Source organism: Enhydra lutris, unplaced genomic scaffold (assembly GCF_002288905.1).
Source record: "Enhydra lutris kenyoni isolate GAN:26980312 unplaced genomic scaffold, ASM228890v2 scaffoldscaffold3, whole genome shotgun sequence".
Taxonomy (NCBI): Eukaryota; Metazoa; Chordata; class Mammalia; order Carnivora; family Mustelidae; genus Enhydra; species Enhydra lutris.
In genome coordinates, this window is record NW_019154087.1 from 49,801,125 (window position 1) to 49,824,804 (window position 23,680).

General features: G+C 37.7%; 1 protein-coding gene across 1 annotated transcript in view; it reads right to left on the reverse strand.

Annotated features, from left to right (window-relative positions):
• Positions 1–23,680, reverse strand: part of LOC111156581 (family with sequence similarity 198 member B) — a 43,729-nt gene that overhangs the window by 18,636 nt on the left and 1,413 nt on the right. The window contains exon 2 of the mRNA XM_022517574.1: positions 8,797–9,011. Coding sequence (XP_022373282.1) covers positions 8,797–9,011 — 215 coding nt within the window. The remainder of the gene's footprint in view (positions 1–8,796; positions 9,012–23,680) is intronic.

Here is a 23,680-nt window from a genome sequence, read left to right on the forward strand (position 1 = left end):
ATACCCCCATTTCTCAATGCCTAGTGAATGGATGGATCAACATTGAGCATCTATAGCTACTACTGCCACAAAAATGAAAGACCAACCAGACATTAACTCTCCTAGTAGAAAAATATACCACCAACCTCGTAGAAGTCTTGAAAAAACAAGTTAAATCTAAATTGGATCAAGTATCTAAACTCCATGCCAATGTCTATTGAATATAGGTGACAGGAAGACAAATAAAGACATCATGGAAGTAAAACCAGCAAACTCCAGAATCTAGAACTCTAGAGAACAAGGCAAATGCTTTCTTCAATAAATAAACTGGTAAGGGAAAAAAAGGAAGAGGTGGGAGCAGAGTCTATACATTAAAAGACATATCAACTGATCACAAAGTGCAGGCTTTATTTGAATCCTGGTTCAAATAAACAAACTGAAATAATAAATAAGCAAGCAAGAAAATAAATAAATAAAACATTTATTAGACAATTAAAAATTAGACCAGTTACTGGACATGTTACTGGAATTATTGCAAATTTTTCTTTTGGATGTTATAATAGTTACGTGCTTATGTTTTATTTTCTAGTGATCATAGCATGAGCCAAAGGCAGATGCTTAACTGATTGAGCCATCCAGGTGTCCCTAATGCACTAAGGCATTTAAAATTTATTTTCCAGGGGTACCTGGGTGATTTGGGTAGTTAAGTGTCTGCTTTTGGCTCAGGTCTTTATGTCTGGGTCCTGGAATTGAGCCAGCACCTGGCTCTTTGCTCAGTGGGAACTCTGCTTCTCCCTCTCCCTGTGCTTCTCACCCCTACCACTAATTCTCTCTCAAGTGAATAAATAAATTCTTTAAAAAAATAAAAATTAAAATTAGAAAAAAATATTTTCCAATCAAATGGAACTTTTTAGAGTTTTTGTTTTGTTTTGTTTTGTTTTTGCAAGAAGCAATTAAACAATTTAAAGGAAAGTAGGAAAAATAAACTCAGCCATAGTTTACACAATAAATTGAGTTGGGGAAGATAGAGACAAAGAGATCAGCTAGAAGTCTCTTACAACATCTAGACCTATATTGATAAGAGTTTGATTAGGATAGCATTAATACGGAAGAAAAGGGAAACATAAATGGAGTGATCCTGAGGAACTACAAAGTTTAGTGTATCTCAAAGAAGAGTCAAAGATTCAAAGATGATTCAAAAATGTCTGACCTGACCAATTCTTAAAATAGTAATATTATGTAATTTTATGTAATATTATGAGTAATATTATGAGAAGTAAGTCAAGAGGGCAAATTGTCGGGGCATGAGGGGACAAATTTGCTTCTAGACATCAAGTATGTGAGACTGACATGACCATTTGTCATTTAAAGTGAAGTATTATTTTGCCACATATGCATAAAAATGTTTTGTGCCCTCTCCAATCATGATGAATTATTTAAAATAGTCATGAATTAAAGTTGTATAATCAAATAAATGAATAAAAATGTATGTCAGACCTCCTCAAACAAGGAAGATGACCCAAAATCTTCCTTAATAAACATACTTTCTTGGCATAGGTTAGCCATTTCTTCTATATCCTTTTCTCTGCAAAAATCTCTTGTGTTCTCTGATACAGAAGCAAATCTGTAAACTTCTTTTACATCACCTCCCCTGTCTCTATCTAAACATAGCTGCCCAGTAAATACCAGCTTTTCTGGCCAATTTGCTCACGTATGATAAGTAATACTTAGAAGAATAAAATTATAATGTCACAAAATAATTTGGTAAGTGTTCTGAGGCCTTTTAAAATAAGATAGTCCCTTGTATTATAGCATCAATAATACCGAAAATAATTTCTCCTAGTGAAAAATCATGGACATGTGTATAGTAAAAACTATGTCAAAGTCAGACATTTGAATTTCATTTGTAAGAAAGAGCACACTTTATACAATTAAAATTCTGTAGAAACTGTGATATATTTTAGTTCTTAGCACATCCATACCTTCGAAGTTTAGAGTTGGTCAATTTTAATGTCTAGAATATCACACTCCCATGTCCTTTATCTTAGGAAATGACTCTCTGTAATCAAGTGAACCATTGTGATTCTCATCATAAAAACAAATTGTGAAAGTTTTCAATAATTAGAAGCAATAATATGTCTTCTCAAAACCCTCTCATCCTTGGCCATCTTTGCTCCCTCAATCCCTGTCAGCTCAGCATCTAATATTGCCCAAGCTAATAATTTTCATTGCTACTTGAAGACAAGATAGTATGTGACTTACATCACGTCTCATTGTTTGCTAGCAAATGAACAAAAACCTATATTATTTGCTTGCTTGGACTTAACAATAAATACAAGGCTACAGGCTATTTGGGTCGGCAATGTGTTACTTCTGCAAAACAATAAAACTGACCCAAACTATTAGAAATCCCAGTGTCGAAGACCTTGGATTGTTATGCCTCTTGCTGTCAGAGCACCTATTGTGAGTGATCTCTGAAAGTTGGAGGCAAAACCCTTGGTCACTGAGTAGTGGGGATAAAAGGAGGCGATGCTTGGAAGACCTTCATAATCTACCATGGAGGCCACAGTTGGAATCTTTCTTTGCCTAGCATTGGATATTCCCACGGAAACAAATATTCTTTTAATGAAAAGTTATATTTTCTCTGGTTTGATGATAGTTGATTGGAATTTTTACTTTTACTATTATCATATCATTAAGTGAAAAAAAAATGATGCATAGAAAGAAGAGTGGAAGAGAATAGGTCAAAGATTAACACCTATTAATCTAATGCATTATATTCAGGAACTAAATCATTAGAAGCCAGGTAAGAGCTAGGAGAGTTGACTGATAAAAGACAACTCTAGGGTGACAAGGCATACCAATTCATATTATTGTTGTTTGTTGAATTTATGAACATAAGTTTATTACTCACAGCCACCTGGGGAAAACTACTTAATGGATTTTCCCACTCTGCCCTTTGTTAGAATCCCTCTCTCTGAAACTCTCTTCCTGTCTCCTGGACTCACTTGATTTCTGCAAGGTCTTCAGTTTCTAGATTAAATGTCATATTCTCTGTTTACACTCTACAAATCTCGAAGAACTAGTAGCATCTTATTTGTTTCAAAAGAATGTTAAACTTAATTATGACACCTGATTCATTCTGTTATGATTATCTGTCTCTGCTGTTAGACTGCATAACTCAAGGTCAGGGACAGGATCTCAACTATTTTATCACCAGCACTAAACCTGCCAAGTGTCTGGGACAGAAAAGGGCCCAAAAAAGTCTGTCAAGTCCAAGTGGAAAGAAATATATGTAATTTGTTTTGTTGAAGGTGGAAGAAAATATCTCCCAAAACAAATCTCTGCTAGTACTCCTTATCTAAACACTCCTTAATTGCTCATCAAATAAAATTATTCTTAGAATATATAAGTACACAAATAACTCCATTAAATAGGAAAAATATAAATATTTTCTATTCATTTGATTTTTCATTTTCTAACCTTCTGATTCTCTTATTTTAACAAAATTTATTTCTTTATTACAATTACACTTTTGTTGCTTCAACTTTTAACATTTTTAATTGGACACTTTTGATTTAATATTTTAATATAACTAGGTAGTTTCCTTTGATCAAAAAAATAACGCCCTGAGTGTGACATTTTCAGCTACTGTGCTACTAATTGAAAAGGTTACAGACTTGGATAAGACAGGGACTTGCCCTTAAGAAATTCACAGCTTATTAAAAAAGACAGACTAGTCAAAAACAATTAAAACTTAATGGACTAAGGTCTCTAATATAAGTTTATAAGAGTAGAAAATATAACAATTTGGGAATGACTTACAATTTAATGAATAAAAATAAAGGTAAAATACTTTAGTTCTTTTATCGGTATTAGTCTCTACTATTATTTCTGAATAATAAATTTCTTAACATGTAATACTCACTGAACCTATTATGTAACAGACATTATACTAAATTCTTCATGTGTGTAAATGTATTGAATTCTCTCAATAACCTTCTCTATAAACATTATTATTATTCCTGAGGGAACCAAGGTAGAGAGAGGTTAAATAACTTCTCAATGTTAAAAAATTAGTATTGGACATTTAGTTTGAACTGTAGCAGACTGGTTCCAGAATCTCAGTTCCTAACCATTATACAGACTATCTACGAGTTCAAAAAGCAAGTTTTATACATCCTAAATCTTTTCCTATTATTTTATTTGACCTTTTGATAGAAATTTCCCAAGTCTTAGAAACTCAGATTCTCTCTAGAATACTCTTCTTTGGCATCCTAACGGAGGTGAATTTTTGTCTCTGCAGTTCATACCCCCACGCTTCAAGAATAAAAGGTTACTTGTGCCTCTATCACATTTATAGACCCAGTAAAATGGCATAGCTTTTATGAATGTAGATTTGTTAATTGGGTAAAACAAAAAGAATGTTGTGTACAGAAAATTAACAACTGGGTTCTGTATTCCCTTGCCTTGTTGTAGCATCATAGAACAAGTGATTTTAGTTTACTTCAGGCAGAACTTTTCTAAAGTTGTTAACAAACTCTACTCAATGCGTTCCCAACACATTCACAATCACCATTTAAATAAGGCATATATTTGACTTTAAAGTAAACATCTCGGGATGCCTGGGTGGCTCAGTGGGTTAAAGCCTCTGCCTTCGGCTCAGGTCACGATCCCAAGGTCCTGGGATCGAGCCCCACATCGGGCTCTCTGCTCTGCAGGGAGCCCGCTTCCTCCTTTCTCTCTCTCTGCCTGCCTCTCTGCCTACTTGTGATCTCTGTCTGTCAAATAAATAAATAAAATCTTTTAAAAAAAAATGTTCTCTTTAAAGTAAACATCTCAGTGTAATTGATGAGGATTATTGTATAAAAGATAACTACTGTAGTACTCATGAAAAATGGCCTACATATGTTCATTTATTCATTTATTTGTTCAGCAAACATTTTAACAAACACCTCTCTATAAAAATTGTATGATGCTAAATACAGAAAGTAAAAAGGTCAACTAAGATATCACCTTATAAAAAATGTAAAATTTCTCTGGAGTAATATCTACTATGAGCAAAGTCAAATGAAAAACAACAAAGTAAAAAAATTATTTGAGATATATAGGATTGATAATAATTTTCATGATATACAAAATGTTTTTATAAATAAGGAAAAGCTATGGAATGCAATAAAAATGGGAATTATATGAACAGGCAACTCACAAAAAATGAACTATAAATAATGCATATTTGAAAGTATGAGATCCTCAATCTCACTCATAATGAAAAAACTGGAAATATAAGCAAGACCTTACTACCCTCCATAAAATCAGTAAAAATATTAATCAGTTTTCCACTTCCCAAGGTTGGAAAGAAAGAAGAAAACACTTGCTCTTCTAACTTACTGATAAAATTATAAAATGCTGCAGCATCTAGAAGAAATCAGTCTTTTGTTTGTTGCACTGTGGGAAGCAAGTAAATGTTGGATGAATGAAAGAATGTAAGTCTATTCTCTCAGATGCCATCCTCATATATACAATTTGATATACTTTGGTAGATACCAACCAAATTAACTCTTAACAATCAAATTAACTTCTGACTTTTAGATTCAATGCTTTAGGCAGAGCCAAAACTGGGAACTCCCACTGGTGTCATAACTTAAGTTCCAGTAAAGCCTTGCAGAGATCACATCCTCATGGATTATGAGGAATATGAAAGACACCTTCACAAGCTGCTATGGGCAGAAGGGACAAGGGAGTAGATTACAAATAGAACTAACTGATCTACCAATAGAATCTGTTCCTGCAGATTTAGCAGCAGCCTGATGCCCAGTATCTCAAGCCGAAGGTGATCTTGGCTTATATAGTTTGAGTGGACTGGAGGAATTCATCCTGTTAGGAAATGACAAAGCCCGAACTAAGATACGAGCACAAGCCATACCTAAAAGAAGGTGGATTGGGGAGATATTTCAAGGACTTGGTCATTGTATGGATATGAGGGTAAGTATCACAAGGCATATAAATGACTCCCAAATTTTTGACTTGAGAAATTGAAAGATGATGGCATCATTGCCCTATAAAATGAATAGGAGGAAGCTTTGCTTATAAGTTTGTCTCTTAAGCCAGAATTCCTCAGTTGGACTACAGATTCTATTGGATACAAGCTCTGTAACTCTAGCCAAATTAATTAATTTCTCCTTGCCTTGATTTCTTCATTTCTAAAATATGAATAATAATAAGATCCACTTCATGGGACTGTTATGAGGATTAAATAAGATAGTATCTCAGTGCTCAGTACAGAGAGAGTGCTTAAAACTGTGCCAAGCACATAGCAAGTGTCACATAATTGTTAGAATATTAACAGTATTAGTTTAAGTTCTTAAAATATTTGTCTTCTTTGAAAACTTATAATAGTGATGTGTCCACATTCATCCTCAAGACCACGGATAATGGGCACAATGACAAAAGCTGCTAATGCTCTCAGGAGACTGTGGGTCAGTTTGAATTCATTCTTGCTCAGTCAAGGTAATGAACACAAAGGTTACAATGCGAACATACCTCTTGTGAATAAAAGCTCTCTTCCTCTGTTTTCTATCATATCTCTTATAGGCAGGGAGCATCACTACTCCCCCAAATGACTCTCCTTCAGATAAATAGTATATATAGGATGCCCTAAATATCCTATGAACATTGTCAACCCCATGTCCTTCCTTACATTTGTGCCTATCCTCTTTATCATTTATAGCCTGCAATCTTACTCAAACTCTCCCTCCTTTACTATTTTATGGCAAAGCACTCTCTCTTTTTTTTAACCTCGTATCAGTAAGAAATTTTATATTATCCCATCCAGCCCTTCTTACATGGATCTATTTTTGTTTCATACTATACTTTCTTATGTAATTTTTTAAAAACCCAAATGTGGGATAGGGAGAGGGGATAACTGTCTTTACTATTTTGCTACCCCTGGGTCAGTTTTCTTCAGTGTAATGCACAGTAGGTGCTGCATAAACACATTATCATTTGTTGAATGATAATTGTAGTTTTCCTCAATAGAAAGGAGAATAACAAAGACAGAAGGTGGGTGGAGATTTAGTTGAAGTTTCCATAATTAAAACAAACATCACTATAGACACTTCTAAAAGGGTTTTCCCTCTAATTCAGTCTAGGTTAGCTCTTATGTTCTCAACTACAAACCTCAAGGTTATTCCTTTCTTATAGACTTCACTGCCACATTCATGACTCTCCTATCCCTCCTGCCTCTAGTCATCATTTTCAGGAGCTTCAACCTCTCTACGAACCACTCCCCTAAACACCTGGCCTCATAGAAAGTACCTTTACCTACTTAGCCCTCATTTTTCATTTTATTGCTAATACATTTTATCACACCAACCCCCTTTATTAACCTAAAGATACCTTGGTAGTTGCCATACAATAATGGTCAAAAATATGGAATCTCGTGTCAGCCAAAACTGCCGAAATCTCTATTTGGGAACTTACCAGCTCTGTAATACTGAACAAGTTAGGTAACTCTTTAGAAACAATTCTCCATGGCATTTCTGCACATCTTAGATCAGGTTTTACTTTGCACTGTCTCTTCAAGGATGTTATTATAGCAAACAGCCTTGGAAAATACAAAGATTGTTTCCCACTAATGTGGAAGTCAGATTTTATTTATCAGCTGACTAAGATAATAAAGATAATGTCTCCTTCTGGGGCAATGTTGGACAGGTTTGCTAGCAACCTCTTATAAGATTGGGGGTTTCCTAAGCTTAGAGTTCCTCTGTAGTGACAAACCCCTACATGCAGCATTCACCAGGCTACTTTGTATCATCCCAATGGGACTCTAGGGGCAAAGGAGCATGAAGCTAGTTCCATTTGCTATACCATGAGTAATGAAGTCATCTGTCTGTCTCTGTCCTCTGCTACCATCTATGAACATGTGGTTGGCTAATCTATTAGCTTGTTTCGAGAAAGGTAAGATCTCAGACTTTCCACAGTTCTTGATAAAAGCCTCTTTACACTTCAGTTTCCCTTTTACCAACCCATAAAATGGAAAGAAGATGCCTATCTCAGAGTTAGCATGTTAATTAAATGGAAAAAAATGAGATAATATATATACAATGCTTTAGACCAGTCTGAACCTCATAGCTGTACTTACAACAGTTTTTGGTGACTTCTGACTGCCTGCTTGTCAAATGCCCTGCTCTCCAACTCTGTTCTCACTGGTGGTTTTGCAATGCTGACCCCATAAATCATCCTCTTCTTGAAAGTTCCTAATCCCTTGAAAGTCTGTGACTCTGGTTTCCTTCTTACATTTTCACCTCTCTCTATTTCCTTCCCAAAATGTCACACTCACACACACACACAGAGGAATTAACAAAAGGAGAATGTTTTGCAAATGTCTTAAGACAGTCCTAAATTCTACAAAGTATTAATTAGCGACACAACAACAGCAGCCAACAGGTTTTTCTAAAATGGAGGAAAGGAAAAGCAGTAATCAGAATGAGGGGATGAAGAGAGTTACGAGATCTTCATCAAAAGGGGACAAGAGTTATAAGACATCTGTGATATTCCGTGTCACTCACTTATACAGAAGGTCAATATTTATCATTCTATTATTCTCCAATGTCCAATCTTAATTAAATATTTGCAAAAAAAATTACTAGAAAGAAAACAAGAGAAATGGTGGCTGTAAGCTATATAACAAAATGCCACTATAGAACTTAAACTTTGGCTTCATGAAAATTCAAAGTATAGAAAATTCCTTAGCATTAGCCTTATATAACTCAGCGTCAGCCTTAGATCACCCCTTACTTGATCTGATAAGCTTACCTGTAACAAAAAATCGAAGAGTGCCAGCTTGGACCACTCGTGGTGATGTATTTCAGTACAACCCCATTCAGGCTTAGGTACTCGGCCATTCTGCCAACACTTCTGTTTCAACAACTGTTGGTAAGTTCCCCAGGTGAGCTTAACAGAAGAGTGGGTCTCATTACTTGTTGGAGATAGAGATGAGTCCCAGAGAATGAGAGGGCATGGTCGGCCATCTATAGAATACAAACAAACAAACAAATTTGCTTTAGCATGTTCAGCATGACTCAGTGTGAGATTTTAGACAGTCACTCATAGCTTCGCCCTCTCACCTCCCAAATGCAAGAGTTTGATTAGATGATATTTCAAGGTCCCTGTTAGGCAATGAAATGAAAGATTTTTGAGACAAGATGTTTTATTGATGTGGCACAGGAATAAGCCACTAATTACCAATAACAATGTCCTCTGGTTAAAGTGGTTTTATTCCACTTCTAAAAGCAACCACCACGATAAGGGAAAGAATCCAGGTGTTTATAATCGTCTATTCAATGTCTGAGTGGAGCTGCTCTCTATATGTAATAACAACTGTCTGATTTTCTGGGGCTACAGAAAAAGAATTTTTGGAAGTCACAAATTTAAAAGTGAAATTGCATGGCTCACACCAGCCACCACCATAATTTCCAAAGAAATAAAAAAGAAGCAGGATGGAAACTTTTTTCTCTTCTGGTGGAAACAGTAGTGCTCTTGGTAATGGATCATTTATTCACACATAACCTCACAAAGTGCATTTAAGCAAATGCATTTCTTCAACTGCATGCACACAGACGATACGTTAAAAAAAAAACAAAACTGTCATACTAATTGTTTTTGTCTCACTCTTGAGAGTTTAGAAATGCCACTGCTAGACTGTACCAAGAATGATGAGCCCAAGTAAAGTTATAAACAGAGAAGATCACAAAGGTCCATTAAATGATACTTCAAGCTTAAAACAAATGACATCACTTTCCAGCCCCCATTTCTGCCAAATAAAGTCACTGACAGATGATGTTAAGCAGCTTTGCTTCTAAGTTAAAAATCAGAATGATGCTCTTGGGGGGAAAAAAGTCACAAAGATCTGGAAAAGCCCACTTAACTCATTCTTAACAGGCCTGGACAACAGAAGCCTCTGAAATTATGACTGGAATGTCTAAGACACATCACAGGAATTTTTAAAAGTCCTTTTAAATAACCTGAGAGGCTCTTGATCTATGACTGTATTCCTTTGGTTCAAGACATTTATTTTACCATCTTGCTTGTTTGCCTTTTGTAGAGTTCTTATCTCTGTCTGGTCTTTACTACAGGAAACTGCCGTCTTCTCTAACCTCTTTTGAATTTGCTGTTACAGTGACCTCAATAACTTTGGTAGCGTTCACTTGATCGTTCAGATCACTTGCATTCCAGTTTTATTCGAAAGAAAAATCTTCTTCCTTTTAGCCTTGGAATTTCAGCCTAGGACTTCTATACAGGAAGTCCTTTAGATTTGGGGAAGCATGCCACAGTCACTGACACACAATTAAGAAAAAAAAAATAGAGAAAGAACATAGATCTAAACTAAAGAACTTCATTTTTAACACCATCTCCCCTTTTCTTTCCTCCGACTTTCCTAAATAGTTTTGGGGCTGCTCAAAACTAATTGTTTTCTTAGGTAGAAGATAAATATAATTTTAAATGAGTAGACTCCAAATACAACGTCAATTTAACAAATAATAATAATAGTAAAGCCCAGGTAAACGCAATCCATCATGAGTGGGAGACAGGTAGAGACCAATGTCTCTACCAAATATGAGTCCAAATATGAGTGGAAGACAAAACATCACTTGCAAAGACATGTGTACTTCAGACTTCGAAAGATAAACACCAAGGAGTTCTACCCATCGATGTTTCTGGACTAAAGTTATACACAGATGGCACTTTAGATTCTCAGGGCTAGGAAGTATTCAAAGGGAATTGAAACCTAATCCTGAACCTCAACAACACACATCAATACAGGAGACAGACAGGCAGGCCGTTTCCTCAGCAATTCACATGAGGCCCGCAGAGAAATAGGGAAATGATTTACATAAACAATTGAAACAGTTAACCTTCTGGGCTATTTTTCTTTCCTTTAAGACATTTGTTTCTTATTTTTAAAGCAATTAAAAACAAATCTACTCATTTCAGGAAATGTGGAAAAACATTAGCATGTAAAACTAAGAAAACAAAAATCATCTATAAGCCCCGGATAGGAGCTTAGTAATTGGTTCTGTGATTTATATACTGACTTCTGGTATTTTCTCATCCTTTTCTTTCTCACCTCAAAATGTACACTGTTTTTAGAAACTTAAGAAGTAGAACTTCTGGTGAGAGCTTAGGCTCTGGAATCCAACAGATCTTTTGAATTCTGGTCACCTTATTTCTTAGCTTTGTAACATTAGACAAGTTAAGCAATCTCTCTAAGCCTTGCTTTCATCCTCTGTAAAATGGGGGTGAGAATGTACCTTCCCAAATTGGCTTTTAGGATTAAATGAGCTCTTACATTTGAAGTCCTCAACCTGATGCCTAATGTATATGCACATCCCAGAAACTTCTGCTATAACTATTACTATATAGAGACATGATGGAATGACACAATTCATCAGTCTTTGACTACCTTCATTTCTATATGGAGCATCTACTATGTGCCAAGCATAGTTCTAGGAACTGAACCTAAATCAATTAATCAATAAATGCCAATTTCTATTTATTTTCCTGGCGTTTACATTTCAACTGGGGGAAGAGGCAAAAATTATGTGAGGAAGGTAAACTATGTGGAACTGTCTCGTATTATACAGTTTGTCATGACTGCTTTACTAAATATTTTACCACAAAATTTCTCTTACAATTAAATATTTTTAAATGGCATCAGTTCAACTGTCATATAATAACCTAGCCTAGTGGTCAGCACACCCCGTCAAATGTAGGTAGTAAACATTTTAGGTTTTGAAGGCCGCCTTGTCTCCATCACAACTATTGACCCAGAAAATGCTTAACTCTGCTGTGGCATGAAAGCAGTCAAAAACAATATATCAACAGATGGATGTGACTATTCCAATAAAACTTTATTATAGACATGAAATTTGCATTTCAAATCATTTTCAAGTGTCATAAGAAATGTTGTTCTTTTGATTTTTTTCAACAATTTCAAATTGGAGAAAGCATCTGTAGCTCACAAGCCACTTCAGGAACAGAGTCATAGTTTTAAGAGGACTTTTTGGAGGGATGGGAAGGAAAAATCAAGGTAGTGAACCATAAACCAATATCAAGGTTGTATCATGGGGAAATACTTGTACCACCTTGTAGAAGAATAGAAATCCAAGCCTTGAGCCTCTTGCCAAATGAAGATGTTGAATCTGAGACTCACACATGAAGCTTTAGTGAAAAGTAGACTAGAAAAGAATATCACCTAACAGCATATGGAATAAAGGGGCCATCTTTGGCCTGCAGACTGTTGTGAGTCAGCCTCTGATCTAGTCTTTAAGGATACTGAATTTTATTTGCCATTTCTCTATTTCAGCACATCGAATTTTCTGAATGATACATTTTCTATACTATTATTTAAAAAGTTGTTCCTGAACTGCCAAAGGGAGCTTTCAGCTGCTAGGAGTAATTGGTTTTCAGTTAATATTCTGGGGTTTTCTCCACATCCATCCATGTCCCCTCAGCAAAATATTTTGAATGCTGACTATAATATAAAGATATTCCATCCTGCCCTCCTGGAAATCTGTGTACCTCAGGCAAGGGAGATTTCCAGAAAGCAAGAAGAAAGCAGGGCAAGTAGTAATTCTCAGGCTGAGCGTGGGTGGGGTGGGTCCTTTGCACACACTGGTGTCCTTCCAGATGATAGTGGTAGTCAGAATGGCTCCAGATCTCAGAGCCATGAGTATGAGTGTGAAAAGAATTCCACTTTTTATAAAATATGACTGTTAGAAGAATTAAATGAACTCTGATAGATCTGAAGGGATGACAGAAAAATAGCCTCTGAAAACAGGAAACTGGTTAAAGCAACTTACCCTGAAGTGTTTCAGAGATGAGGAGCATTCATCTCTTCACATTCAGGTTTGTCAAAATGATGCAGTACTTCACTCTCCAGAGAAATCTTAAGAGTGAAGAGATAAAATTCTAACTGTCAGAGTGGTGAGAAAGCAGGTTTTAAAAGATATGTGGGTGTTCGTGTGAATTAAAGGTTATACAGCTGCTTTAAAAAATGCGACTTGCCGCATAAGTTGTTTTTTTTTTCCAAAATTTGAATATTTCCTCTGATTTTTGATGTTCTCCCAAGTCATTCTCTACCCAAAAGCACAAAGAAGACATCCTTTTGAGAAGATGAACGTGAAAATTCACTAAGAATGAGTTCTCTACGTGATCTCCTTTGTCTGGAATTTTTAAACACCCTTCACTTTGAACACTGGCTGCCTGGTTTTGTTGAACTGCAGGTGAACACTAAGCATGCTGGCTGGAGTTATGAGTGTCTGTCTGCATTTGTCACTGAACAAAAATAAGTAAAAACGTTCTGGAGTTCTAAAATCAAAGGTCCCTTTCTATCATATGGGCCAAGTTCCAAGACTGTTTCAAGACTCCTTGTGAACAAGACAAAAAGGGAAGTGGCAGCTCAGCTCAGAGCCCTTCATTAAAAACAACTCTCCAAAATCTATTCAAGAAAACAAAGGCCAATCAAAATTTTAGACTCATCTTTGTTATAGGAAATGAATTCTGTTGGGTTCCACAACAACTATCAACAGTGCATTGGAGGGAAACCTTAATGCCTTGGATCTCTAATTGCTAAAGGCAATTATTGGTGTTGCTGTAACTCCAATGATAGTGTAGCAGGTGTCTAGCTGTTAATGATCCCTTAAGTACTGTCTGTTCTATTTTTCTAGAGTGCCTCTCCCAGTAGGATTTTGGCAATTAAAAGTATTAGACTGAAGTGAAGAAGCAGGTAAGATCTCTCGGCTTAGAGCTGGTAAATGTGAACAAGTCAGAGAATGTGAGAGAAGATGCTGGGACAGCCCTGAGGGAGAAGACAATTTGAAGGAGTTGATGAAATTTTAATTCCGCTCGGGGTTTTAGATATTGTTAATTTACTTATTCAAACAAATTTTTACAATTGTCCTCAAGTGGACCTATTAGAGCCTGGGTTTTGGACGGAAAGAATTCAGTGAGACACAGCAAACATAGAAGCCTTACAAGATCCCCATCCCTGGTAAGCCCCGGCCTCAGAAGCAGAGAAGTTGCACACCTAATGATGATCAGACAAAAATATCTGCCAGTTGAACAAGTGTTTGAAGGGAACAAGTGAAGGACTAACATAAAGATTGAGCTGTCAGTGCAAAGTTAAGAAACGGAGGAATACTGTGCCCTAGAATAGCTATGTGCCGAAATGTCGCAGTTAATAAGGAAAAGAAACTTCGCTGAAAAAGAGCTAAGAATATGCAATGTGGTAGAAAAAGAAATCACAAATGTTGATTCTATTCCTGACTGATCACTCATCTCCACAGAACATGAATCAAGTCCCTCAGCCACCTTGATTAAAGCACTGAGTTCCCCAAGGTATGAGAAGAGTACCTTCCAAATCTATCTCAGGGTTGTGTGAGAATCCAGTGAAATACTGAAAATATAGCCCTGTCAAATATTTAAAAGAACCAAACTTAGGTTTTTATGATTTAAAGAAAGGAGAGGCAGAAGAGAAGCAGAATTCTATAGATTTCATATGTATAGGTTCTCTATAGCCAACCAAGTCCTATCTCAGAATAGATTTCTGGCTAATTCAGATGACATTTCTTCAAACAACAAATAAAACATTTATTTACTTACATAACTGTTTTTCAGTTTATAACTTGCTTCCTCTAGATTGGACTGAGTTAAAATAATTTCCATATCTCCTTAAGAGTTAGCTAAGTGTGAAGCTGAGGAAATAGGAAAGGAGAATGTCCTGTGACTTCTGCCATCACAAACTACTTAACAATCTAAATCATCAGTTTTACTTTAAAAACACAGCGTGCTTCTCTTTTCTGAACCTTTGACTAATGGACAGAAACTTCTGCTTTCTAGGTCTGCCCTGGACTTCTGCTATATACATATAAACGAAATTTCCCAGAAAAGTCCTGTCTCAATATTCCATTTAGGAAAACAGAAATCAAATGTGACTTCTGAGAGTGTCACATCTGCGTCACATATGTGATGATGTGGTCACTGTGCCAGGCTCCAAAAAACAGTCACATTTTATAAACAATGTCCTGGTCACATTAGGGTGACCCAGTCCTGGGCCATTTCATTTTTATTAATGTAGATAAAGGAGCCATGAATTCTTGCCCAGGGTGACCTTCCTACAATGCAAAACTCATTATATCACTCCTCTTCTTCAAACACTTCAATGATTCCCCATTATCTGCAAGATAAAGTTCATGTCCTTACATGACATCAAACCCAGCCACTCTGGAGTACCACAGTTTTATCTCACTTCATCCCCTCCCCACAATCCTCCCAAACCCTATCTCCTTCAGAGCTCTGAGGTTTCCTAAGCACCTCTGTCTTCACAAGTTTTTCACACATCTATTCTCTCTACCCTTCCAACACCCACCCCATCTCTCACTTCACCCACATTGACTTTAGATCCAGTTCTGACACTAGCTCTTCAAGAAGTTTTTACAATGCCCCACCCACCCCCCTACGCACGCATTCTGAGCTAAATTTTCCTTCTCTATGCCTGCAAGATCTCTTCAAAATATCTCCATTGAGGTCTTTATCATACCCTTTTTATATGGTGCAGTTGCTTAGCTGACTTCTACCCTCCAAGCTGAGCATTCAATGAGAACAGGGACTATTTCATAATTACCTTTGGACCTCCAACTCCTGACATGATATCTGCACCAAAGCAAGCACTCAAAAATATTGGAGAATGGGGGCACCTGGGTGGCTCATTTGGCTAAGCGTCTGCATTTAGCTCTGGTCATATCCCAGGGTCCTGGGATCAAGCCCTGTGTCTGGCTCTCGGCTCAGCAGGGTGCCTGCTTCTCCCGCTTCCTCTGCCACTCCCCCTGCTTATGCTCTCTCTCACTCTCTCTCTCTCTGTCAAATAAATAAATCTTTTTTAAAAAATGTTGGAGAATGAATGAATGAATTTTTCAGAATCCCTCAATTTTCATCTATAGCCCTGAAGTTCCAAGGAATGGTCAATGGGCTCAGAATCGAAGTTTGGTTAATGGGACATCCATTCACAGTAAGCTGTGACTGAAGTGCCCTCACTCCCAATTGAGTTAAGAAAGATCAGAAAGAAACTTGACAAACAAAGGCGAGGATATGCAGAAGCTTCCATGACTTGGTTCTATCTAGTTTGTGCTCAACAGTCCACTCCCAGGTCTCCATAACCCTGTGAGTCACTGGAATAATGAAAATGAAGGTGTTGGAAATCTGTCTCTCTCCTCCAGACCCCAGATCAGTGTCTTGAGAAGGGGAATAGTGAGAGAGAGCATGAGCAGGGGGAGGGGCAAAGGGAGAGGGAGAAACAGACTCCCCGCAGAGCAGGGACCCTGATTCGGGGCTTGATCTCAGGACCCCAGAATCATGACCTGAGATGAAGGCAGATGCTTAACCCACTGAGCCACCCAAGTGCTAATATGAAAAACATATTTTTTTCATATCAACTCACTTAATTTTCACAACTTCATGAGGTAAGTACTGTTACCATCATTATTTTTATTGTCATCATCCCCAATATACTAATGAAGAAATAAGGTGCACAGAAATTAAGTTAATTTATCCCAGGTAACACAGCCACCTGATTCACAAGTGACTACAGTATCAGGATTCAAACTCAGTTAGTCCGGATTGTCAGTTGCATGAACTGAATTGTGTTCCCCCCAAATTTATATGTGAAAGCCCTTAATAACGTCAGAATGTGATAGTATTTGGAGACAGGGCCTTTAAAGAGGTAGTTAAGTTAAAATGAGGCCATTATGGTGGACCCTAATCCCAAATGTCTGGTGTTGCTGTAAAAAGAGATTGAAACACAGAGAGACACGGGCAAGGCACTCACAGAGGAAAGGCCATGTGAGGGCAAAGAGAGAAGGCAGCTATCAGCAAGCCAAGGAAAGAGGTCTCAGAAAAAACCAAACCTGTGGACACCTTGATCTTAGATTTCCAGCCTCCAGGACTGTGAGAAAATAAAACTATGTGATTTAAGCCACTCCGCCTATGGTATTTTTGTGATGGCCGCCCTAGAAAACTAATATGACAATCCATGCCCTTAACGACAAAGGTATTTGAATCAGAGTGTGCGGCTTCTTCTCCATGTTTAGAACAGTGCCTCACACACACAGAAAGTAAATGTTATCAACCACAATGGGATATGACTGCAATATTCACCCATTCAATGAAATTGGAGTGAGGCTGTCTAGTCCCTCTGGACCTTCGTGGTCCTTAGACCGATCCAGAAACAAAAACAGATTCAGTCCTAATGGAAAGATCATAACTTTGAGCTCAGGAAGGTTCTAAGTAGATCCTGGCATCGGTGCTGGATGAAGATTCCCTTCGGGCCACCCAACTGCCACACGGCCCACTGGTGTCAGCTCTAAAAAAGGCAGAGATTCTTGACTTTTGCGTTCACTGGTGTAGCCCCCAGTGACCAGAAGAGCAGCTGGCACAGAGCAGGTGGTCAATAATATATTTCCTAAAAGAAGAAAAGATGACTATGATACTGGAGAAGGGTGCAGATTGCACAGAACTGAGAAACACATGCATCCTTCACACCATGGTAACTATTCATTGTCCTTTCTATCTGGGCCATGTGTGGGATCAAGGGACAAGCCACAGAAGCATAGCAGAGAAGGTTACCAGGTCCCCTCACTTGTCTAGGAAAGTATGTAATAAACAAACAAAAGGATCCTGGAACACAGTGCCACCCTGAGCGGATGGTCAGCAAACTTTTGTTCACCAATGAATGAAAAGTATTAAGCTGACCAGCTCAATTTGGTTGCTAATGAAATACTCTTAGGACTTTTCTGGTAACACAATGTGTTTTCAATCCAGATTTTAACAATGAAACGTGATTCCTACACTCCCAAAGAAATCTTTGAAGAAAGTTTGTACAAATGTCCAAGGCTTTAGGATTTTGAGTCAGTGTATCTCCAGGTTGTGGGGGCATCTGGATTATTCTCATAACTCCCTGCAAAAGGCTTCTGTCCTTACCTGAGAGCCTGAAACAACATGAAATTGGCAGGTGCCATCTCTCTGCTCTGGCTACCCCTCCATTACCCAGCAAATGCGGTGCTACCCACATGGCCTCAAAAAGAGAGTGGAAAATACACACTGGATTGCTCCTACTTTATAACAAGATGAGGCGATGCAAGTTGAAAAACAGTGAGCAACTTGGGATCTACAATGAATTTAAATGGAAGTGGGTGGGGTGCCTGCAGTTTGTCATGGAAGCAGCCTTGACATACAGAATTCCTGGAACTAGGCTACCTTAATTTGGTATGACAGCTCTGTGGCAATAAAGCAGCATCTTAAAAATAAAGCATACATAATGCATTTCCCATACAGGGCATGAAAAATAGTACAATGCTTAAATGCTACCAAAATGGTGTCCCTTGGGATTCACTCATATTACTGCACAGACTTTGAGGGAAGCTTTGGCAAAGCTGCTCAAGTGAAGATCACAGAGGGGTGCTGGGTATTCTTATGCTCTTGACTTTCATGTGGATGTAGTCTGCTTTTCTAATCTTAGGTAAACAGTTTAAAATATTTTGTTAAAAAAATTAAATGTATCAGCACCATAGAGTATCTGTTGACCCTTGAAACGATTGATGACTTTTGCAAGGATAGTTTGGCAGAAAACACACCAATATGTTCAGTCATGTTTGCATAATCACTTATGGTAAAACAAGAAAATCTGGTAAGCATTGGCTTGCATTAAAAAAAAAAAAAATGAAAACCTTGCAGAAGTATTTAGAGTGATATGTCATACTTCCTTTTAACAAAATATCACCCATGTTAAGTTGTTGAATTCAAAACAGAAATTGAGTAGAAACAGTAGTGATAAATCAGAAATAACCATGCTAAAATTTGCCCATTTTTGCCACTATCCCATAACTATACCAAGTTATATCTTAGAGGTGATGTGGGCTAAAAGAATCAGCTTAAGGAGGTTTTAGGTATCAGACAGAATGGTTACAAATTTCAGTTTCATTGCTCACTAGCTATGTGTCCTTGGGCAAATTTCATAATCTTTCTGAATCTCAGTATTCTCATATTTAAAGTATCGATAGTATCTTCTTTACATAATGATAAAGTGACGCATTGGCATATAATACCAAATGTGTTGTAGGAACTGGGTGATGTATAACAGTAGATTCATTACAAATTCACAGTTGAAGAAGATATCATTGTTGCAGGAATTGATTTTTTGAAAAAGCCTTTTGATGCTGTATTTCCATTCAATTTTGCATTTCCCATGTAGATATGCACAAGAGGAGACTCTGTTCCAGTGATAATTGCTAGATTTTGTAGCATGGTGCACCACTGGTACTCCCTATCTAATTACAAACTTGCTTTTCCCTAAGGACACCATTCTCATTTTCTGGATTATCTTTGGAGTTGCACCTGTCAGAACATGGTCCGATATACAGCACCAGGTCAGTGAGTCCACGAATTTCACATACATACTTTTTGTATTCAAAGAGAATCAGATACAATTCACTAAGTTATACAACCAAAAACCTGTCCTAAGCTAACCTGAGCTAGTGGGTCTTTGCTGATAGGATCACCCACAACAATTTTATTAATTAAAAAAACAGGGGCGCCTGGGTGGCTCAGTGGGTTAAAGCCTCTGCCTTCAACTCGGGTCATGATCCCGGGGTCCTGGGATCGAGCCCCACATCGGGCTCTCTGCTCTGCAGGGAGTCTGCTTCCTCCTCTCTCTGCCTGCCTCTCTGCCTATTTGTGGTCTCTGTCTGTCAAATAAATAAACAAAATCTTTAAAAACAAACAAACAAACAAACAAAACCCGAAGATGAGCTTTATAACCGAGACTTCAGACTCAATCAACAGAAAGATTCACCTGAGAGGCTGGGGGCAGGTAGACCATTTAATTGTAGCATTGGATTTTCTCGTTAAAAAAATTTTCTACTGCAAAGGTTTCTTCAAAAGATTTACCGAGATAAGCCAAATATCTGTATTTGATTCATAATACAGACTAGCTATGTTCTTGGTACTGGGCATGAATTTATTTTCACAAACATTAATCAAAAGTCAGAGAACAGAAGCAACACTTAGGGCAGGATTACTTACAGGATTTTCTGGCCACTCAATCTCCCATATATTAAAAAATTTATTCTTAGACCAAGCCAGATCATCAGAGGAAATACATACCTAAAATAATCCAACAGTTCCTCCTACAGAAAACTCATTATCAAATTACATTACAGTGTAAGACCAGCAGACCACATTGATGGTCCTCACAAGAATAAGCTCTATAAATCTCATTATTTGCATAACACAGAGACTGCCAAAGACATTTTTCATTACCTCTATAGTGAGCTCTTTATAAGATCCTCCAGGAGAAATCTCAGCATGACTTTAGGTCTAAAAATGGTCGTACTTTTCTCCTGAGTATTGGAAGTGGAAGCAAATACAGATTTACCGTTAAGAATCAGTAGAACACAGGGAGCCTCTGTGACTCAGTGGGTTAAGCCTCTGCCTTCGGCTCAGGTCATGGTCTCAGGGTCCTGGAATCAAGCCCCACATCGGGCTCTCTGCTCAGTGGGGAGCCTGCTTCCCCGCCCCCATCCTTTCTGCCTGCTTTTCTGCCTACTTGTAATCTCTATCCATCAAATACATAAATAAAATCTTTTTAAAAAAATCAGTAGAACAAGCCAAGAATGTATTCCTGCATTCATTCAAAAATATTTATTGAACACCTACTATGTGCCAGATTCTCCACTAGGATCTAGAAATGATAAACAAGACAGGAAATGTCTCTGCCTTCACAGACCTAGAGACTAGTGGGAATGAAAAGATGATTAAACAAGTAACTATAATACAAAGAGATGATATAAAATGAACCAGAGGGGCACCTGGGTAGCTTAGTGGGTTAAGCCTCTGCCTTCAGCTCAGGTCATGATCTCCAGGTCCTGGGATTGAGCCCTACATCTGGCTCCCTACTCAGTGGGTAGCCTATTTCCCCCCTCTCTCTGTGTCTGCCTCTCCACCTACTTATGATCTTTGTCAGTCAAATAAATAAATAAAATCTTAAAAAAAATAAATGAACCAAAAATAGATCCTGGGCAACTAGGTAAGATCTATCATCTCCTTAGGTAGACAGGGAGCCTGAAATAAATCTAAGCTCGGACCAAAAGAAGAATAAGAGGAGTTAGAGGAAAATACACACTTCTGTGGAAATCAGGAGAGGAAAGACATGTCAAGAAAAGCCTAGAAATAGGTGGATAGAGAGAGATACCAAGAACCTAAGACTGTCTATATATCTCCTACCATGACCAGCACTGATCTATTTATGCACTTTACACCAATATAATAGCCTACATGAGTAGAATTATATTGTGTAGAGTGTTCATAACTATATTTAAATCATGTCACAGATTCCTGAGGAAATTGGCTTGATTTTATGTCTCTAAATAACTACATAGAAGGTATCAAAGAAAAAAAACAAAGAGAGATTTAGTATTGTTTGAGATATAATCTTAGGTAACTCATCACACTGAGAGTCATATTGATATAACTTTGTTTCTTTTCATCACCGGTTAGGTCAAAATGAGAGAACAATACCAAGATATATTGGGATTATAAAACCCATCCTTTAAATTGAATACAACTGCCCTCTTGATCCCGACAAATGCTGAATATTCAGGGGTGCCTGGGAGGCTCAGAGGGTTAAGTGACCACCTCTTGATTTCAGCTCAGGTCATGATTTCGGGGTTGTGGGATCAAGTCCTGTGTCAGGCTCCATGCTCAGCAGGGAGTCTGCTTGAGATTCTCTCTCTCCCACTCCCTCTGCCCCACATCCCACCTCTCTATCTCATTCACTCTAAAACAAATAAATAAATGTGTGTGTGTGTGTGTGTGTGTGTGTGTGTATAAAATATATATTTTTTAAAAAATCCTGGATATTAAGAGCAAAGAGCGAAGAATAAGTATATACAAGGAATCCTGATATTGAAAAGTTTAATTCAACAATCAAGAGACCAGTGCTCTAGACCTGGTTGTGTCATATAAAGACATGATATATGAGGCTTGGAGGCCATGTAAGTAACTTGGTGAACTTGGTACCTCATGTGTCTAGTGTAGTAACATAAATAGACAATATTTATTGAAGATCTACTGTGTGAAAATCACTCATTCCACTTGTTTTTCATGTATTAACTAACAATAACTTCATCAGGTAAGTACTATTGTCCTTTTATTTACAGCTGAGGAAACTGAGGCATTCAGAGATACTGTAACATTTCTGGCTCACATGGTTGGTAAATTCAAACTCAGGCAGAACAGTTCCAAGTTCCTACCCACTACTTAATTCTCCCAACTTCCATCCAAGAGTATCCCAAGGAAGTACCATATTGGAGTACCATACCTCAGGATCTATTCACCTTCTCTACCCAGGGGCCTTTATGACATGATAGTGAATGGCAGTATAGGGTAATAAGAGTGACCCTATGCTATGACCTACTTTGCCAAGACAGACTTGGTAGATGCCTGTTATCTCCATGCTCACCAGTATCTTCTTTTACTCCAGGGTGATCTGCTTTGGATGATAAGTTATACAGTCACCTAAGCCCAGTGGTTTAGAGCTTAAGTTCTGCTTAAGCAGAACCTACCTTATAGGTAGGCTCTACCTTATAGCTTAGTTGTGAGAAATATGGGGTCAAGCATGTATCAACTATATGAATCAATTAGTATAATGCCTAGCAAATAGTGAGCACCCAAGAAAAATGAGTTTTAACCAAACTTTTATTAAATGTTTGGGAGGTTATCGCACATCTGCCTAATCATGGTGGACTATTTTGTGAACTTGAGACATCAAAACATACCTGTGAAACTGAAGCACTTAAACATGGACCAGGATAAGTAAGGAATGTCAAGTCTTTGTAAGTAAATCACTGGTACTTCTAGAAGTACCATTTTAAGACTAAATTATAACCCTAAAGCTGTTGAAAATACAGCTTAGTTCTTGACCACTCCCAAGAATTTTAATCCATTCCATTCTGGACTCCATAAAATGCTAAATTTTATGATGACAAAAAATAAGAAAATATTCTTTGAGCTTATAATTCCCTTGTGGTCCTTTCTAGTCTGTTGGGCCAGTCTCGATTCACACCAGCAAATTCTGGGCTTATTCTGCTTTCAAACACAAACCACTGACCCACACTGTATTCAAAGCCTGGAACAGCCTCAAGATTCAGAAAATATCCTTCATATAGCCACAGACAAGCCCCTTTGCCTGACACCCAAGTGACTGGCTATATAACCCAGAACCTGCCAAAATGTTTGTCACCTGACAGAATCTTAGAAATCAAGCTCAATAAATTTTAGTCATGGGCTCGAAGAAACCATACACCTAGTTAGTATATACTGAAAAAATTACCTAGTTTCATTTCATTTTCTTTGTAAAACTAAGGGAGTTAAATCAATTGTAAAAGAACCAAAGGGTCTGGTCACCAGGGTGACTCAGTTGGTCCAAGCAACTGCCTTCAGCTCAGGTCATGATCCCAGAGTCCCTGGATCCGGTCTGGCATCAGGCTCCAGTCTGCTTCTCCCTCTGACCCTCTCCCACTCTTGTGCTCTCTCTCTCTCTCTCTCTCTCTCTCATTCTCTCTCTCCCAAATAAATAAAATCTTTAAAA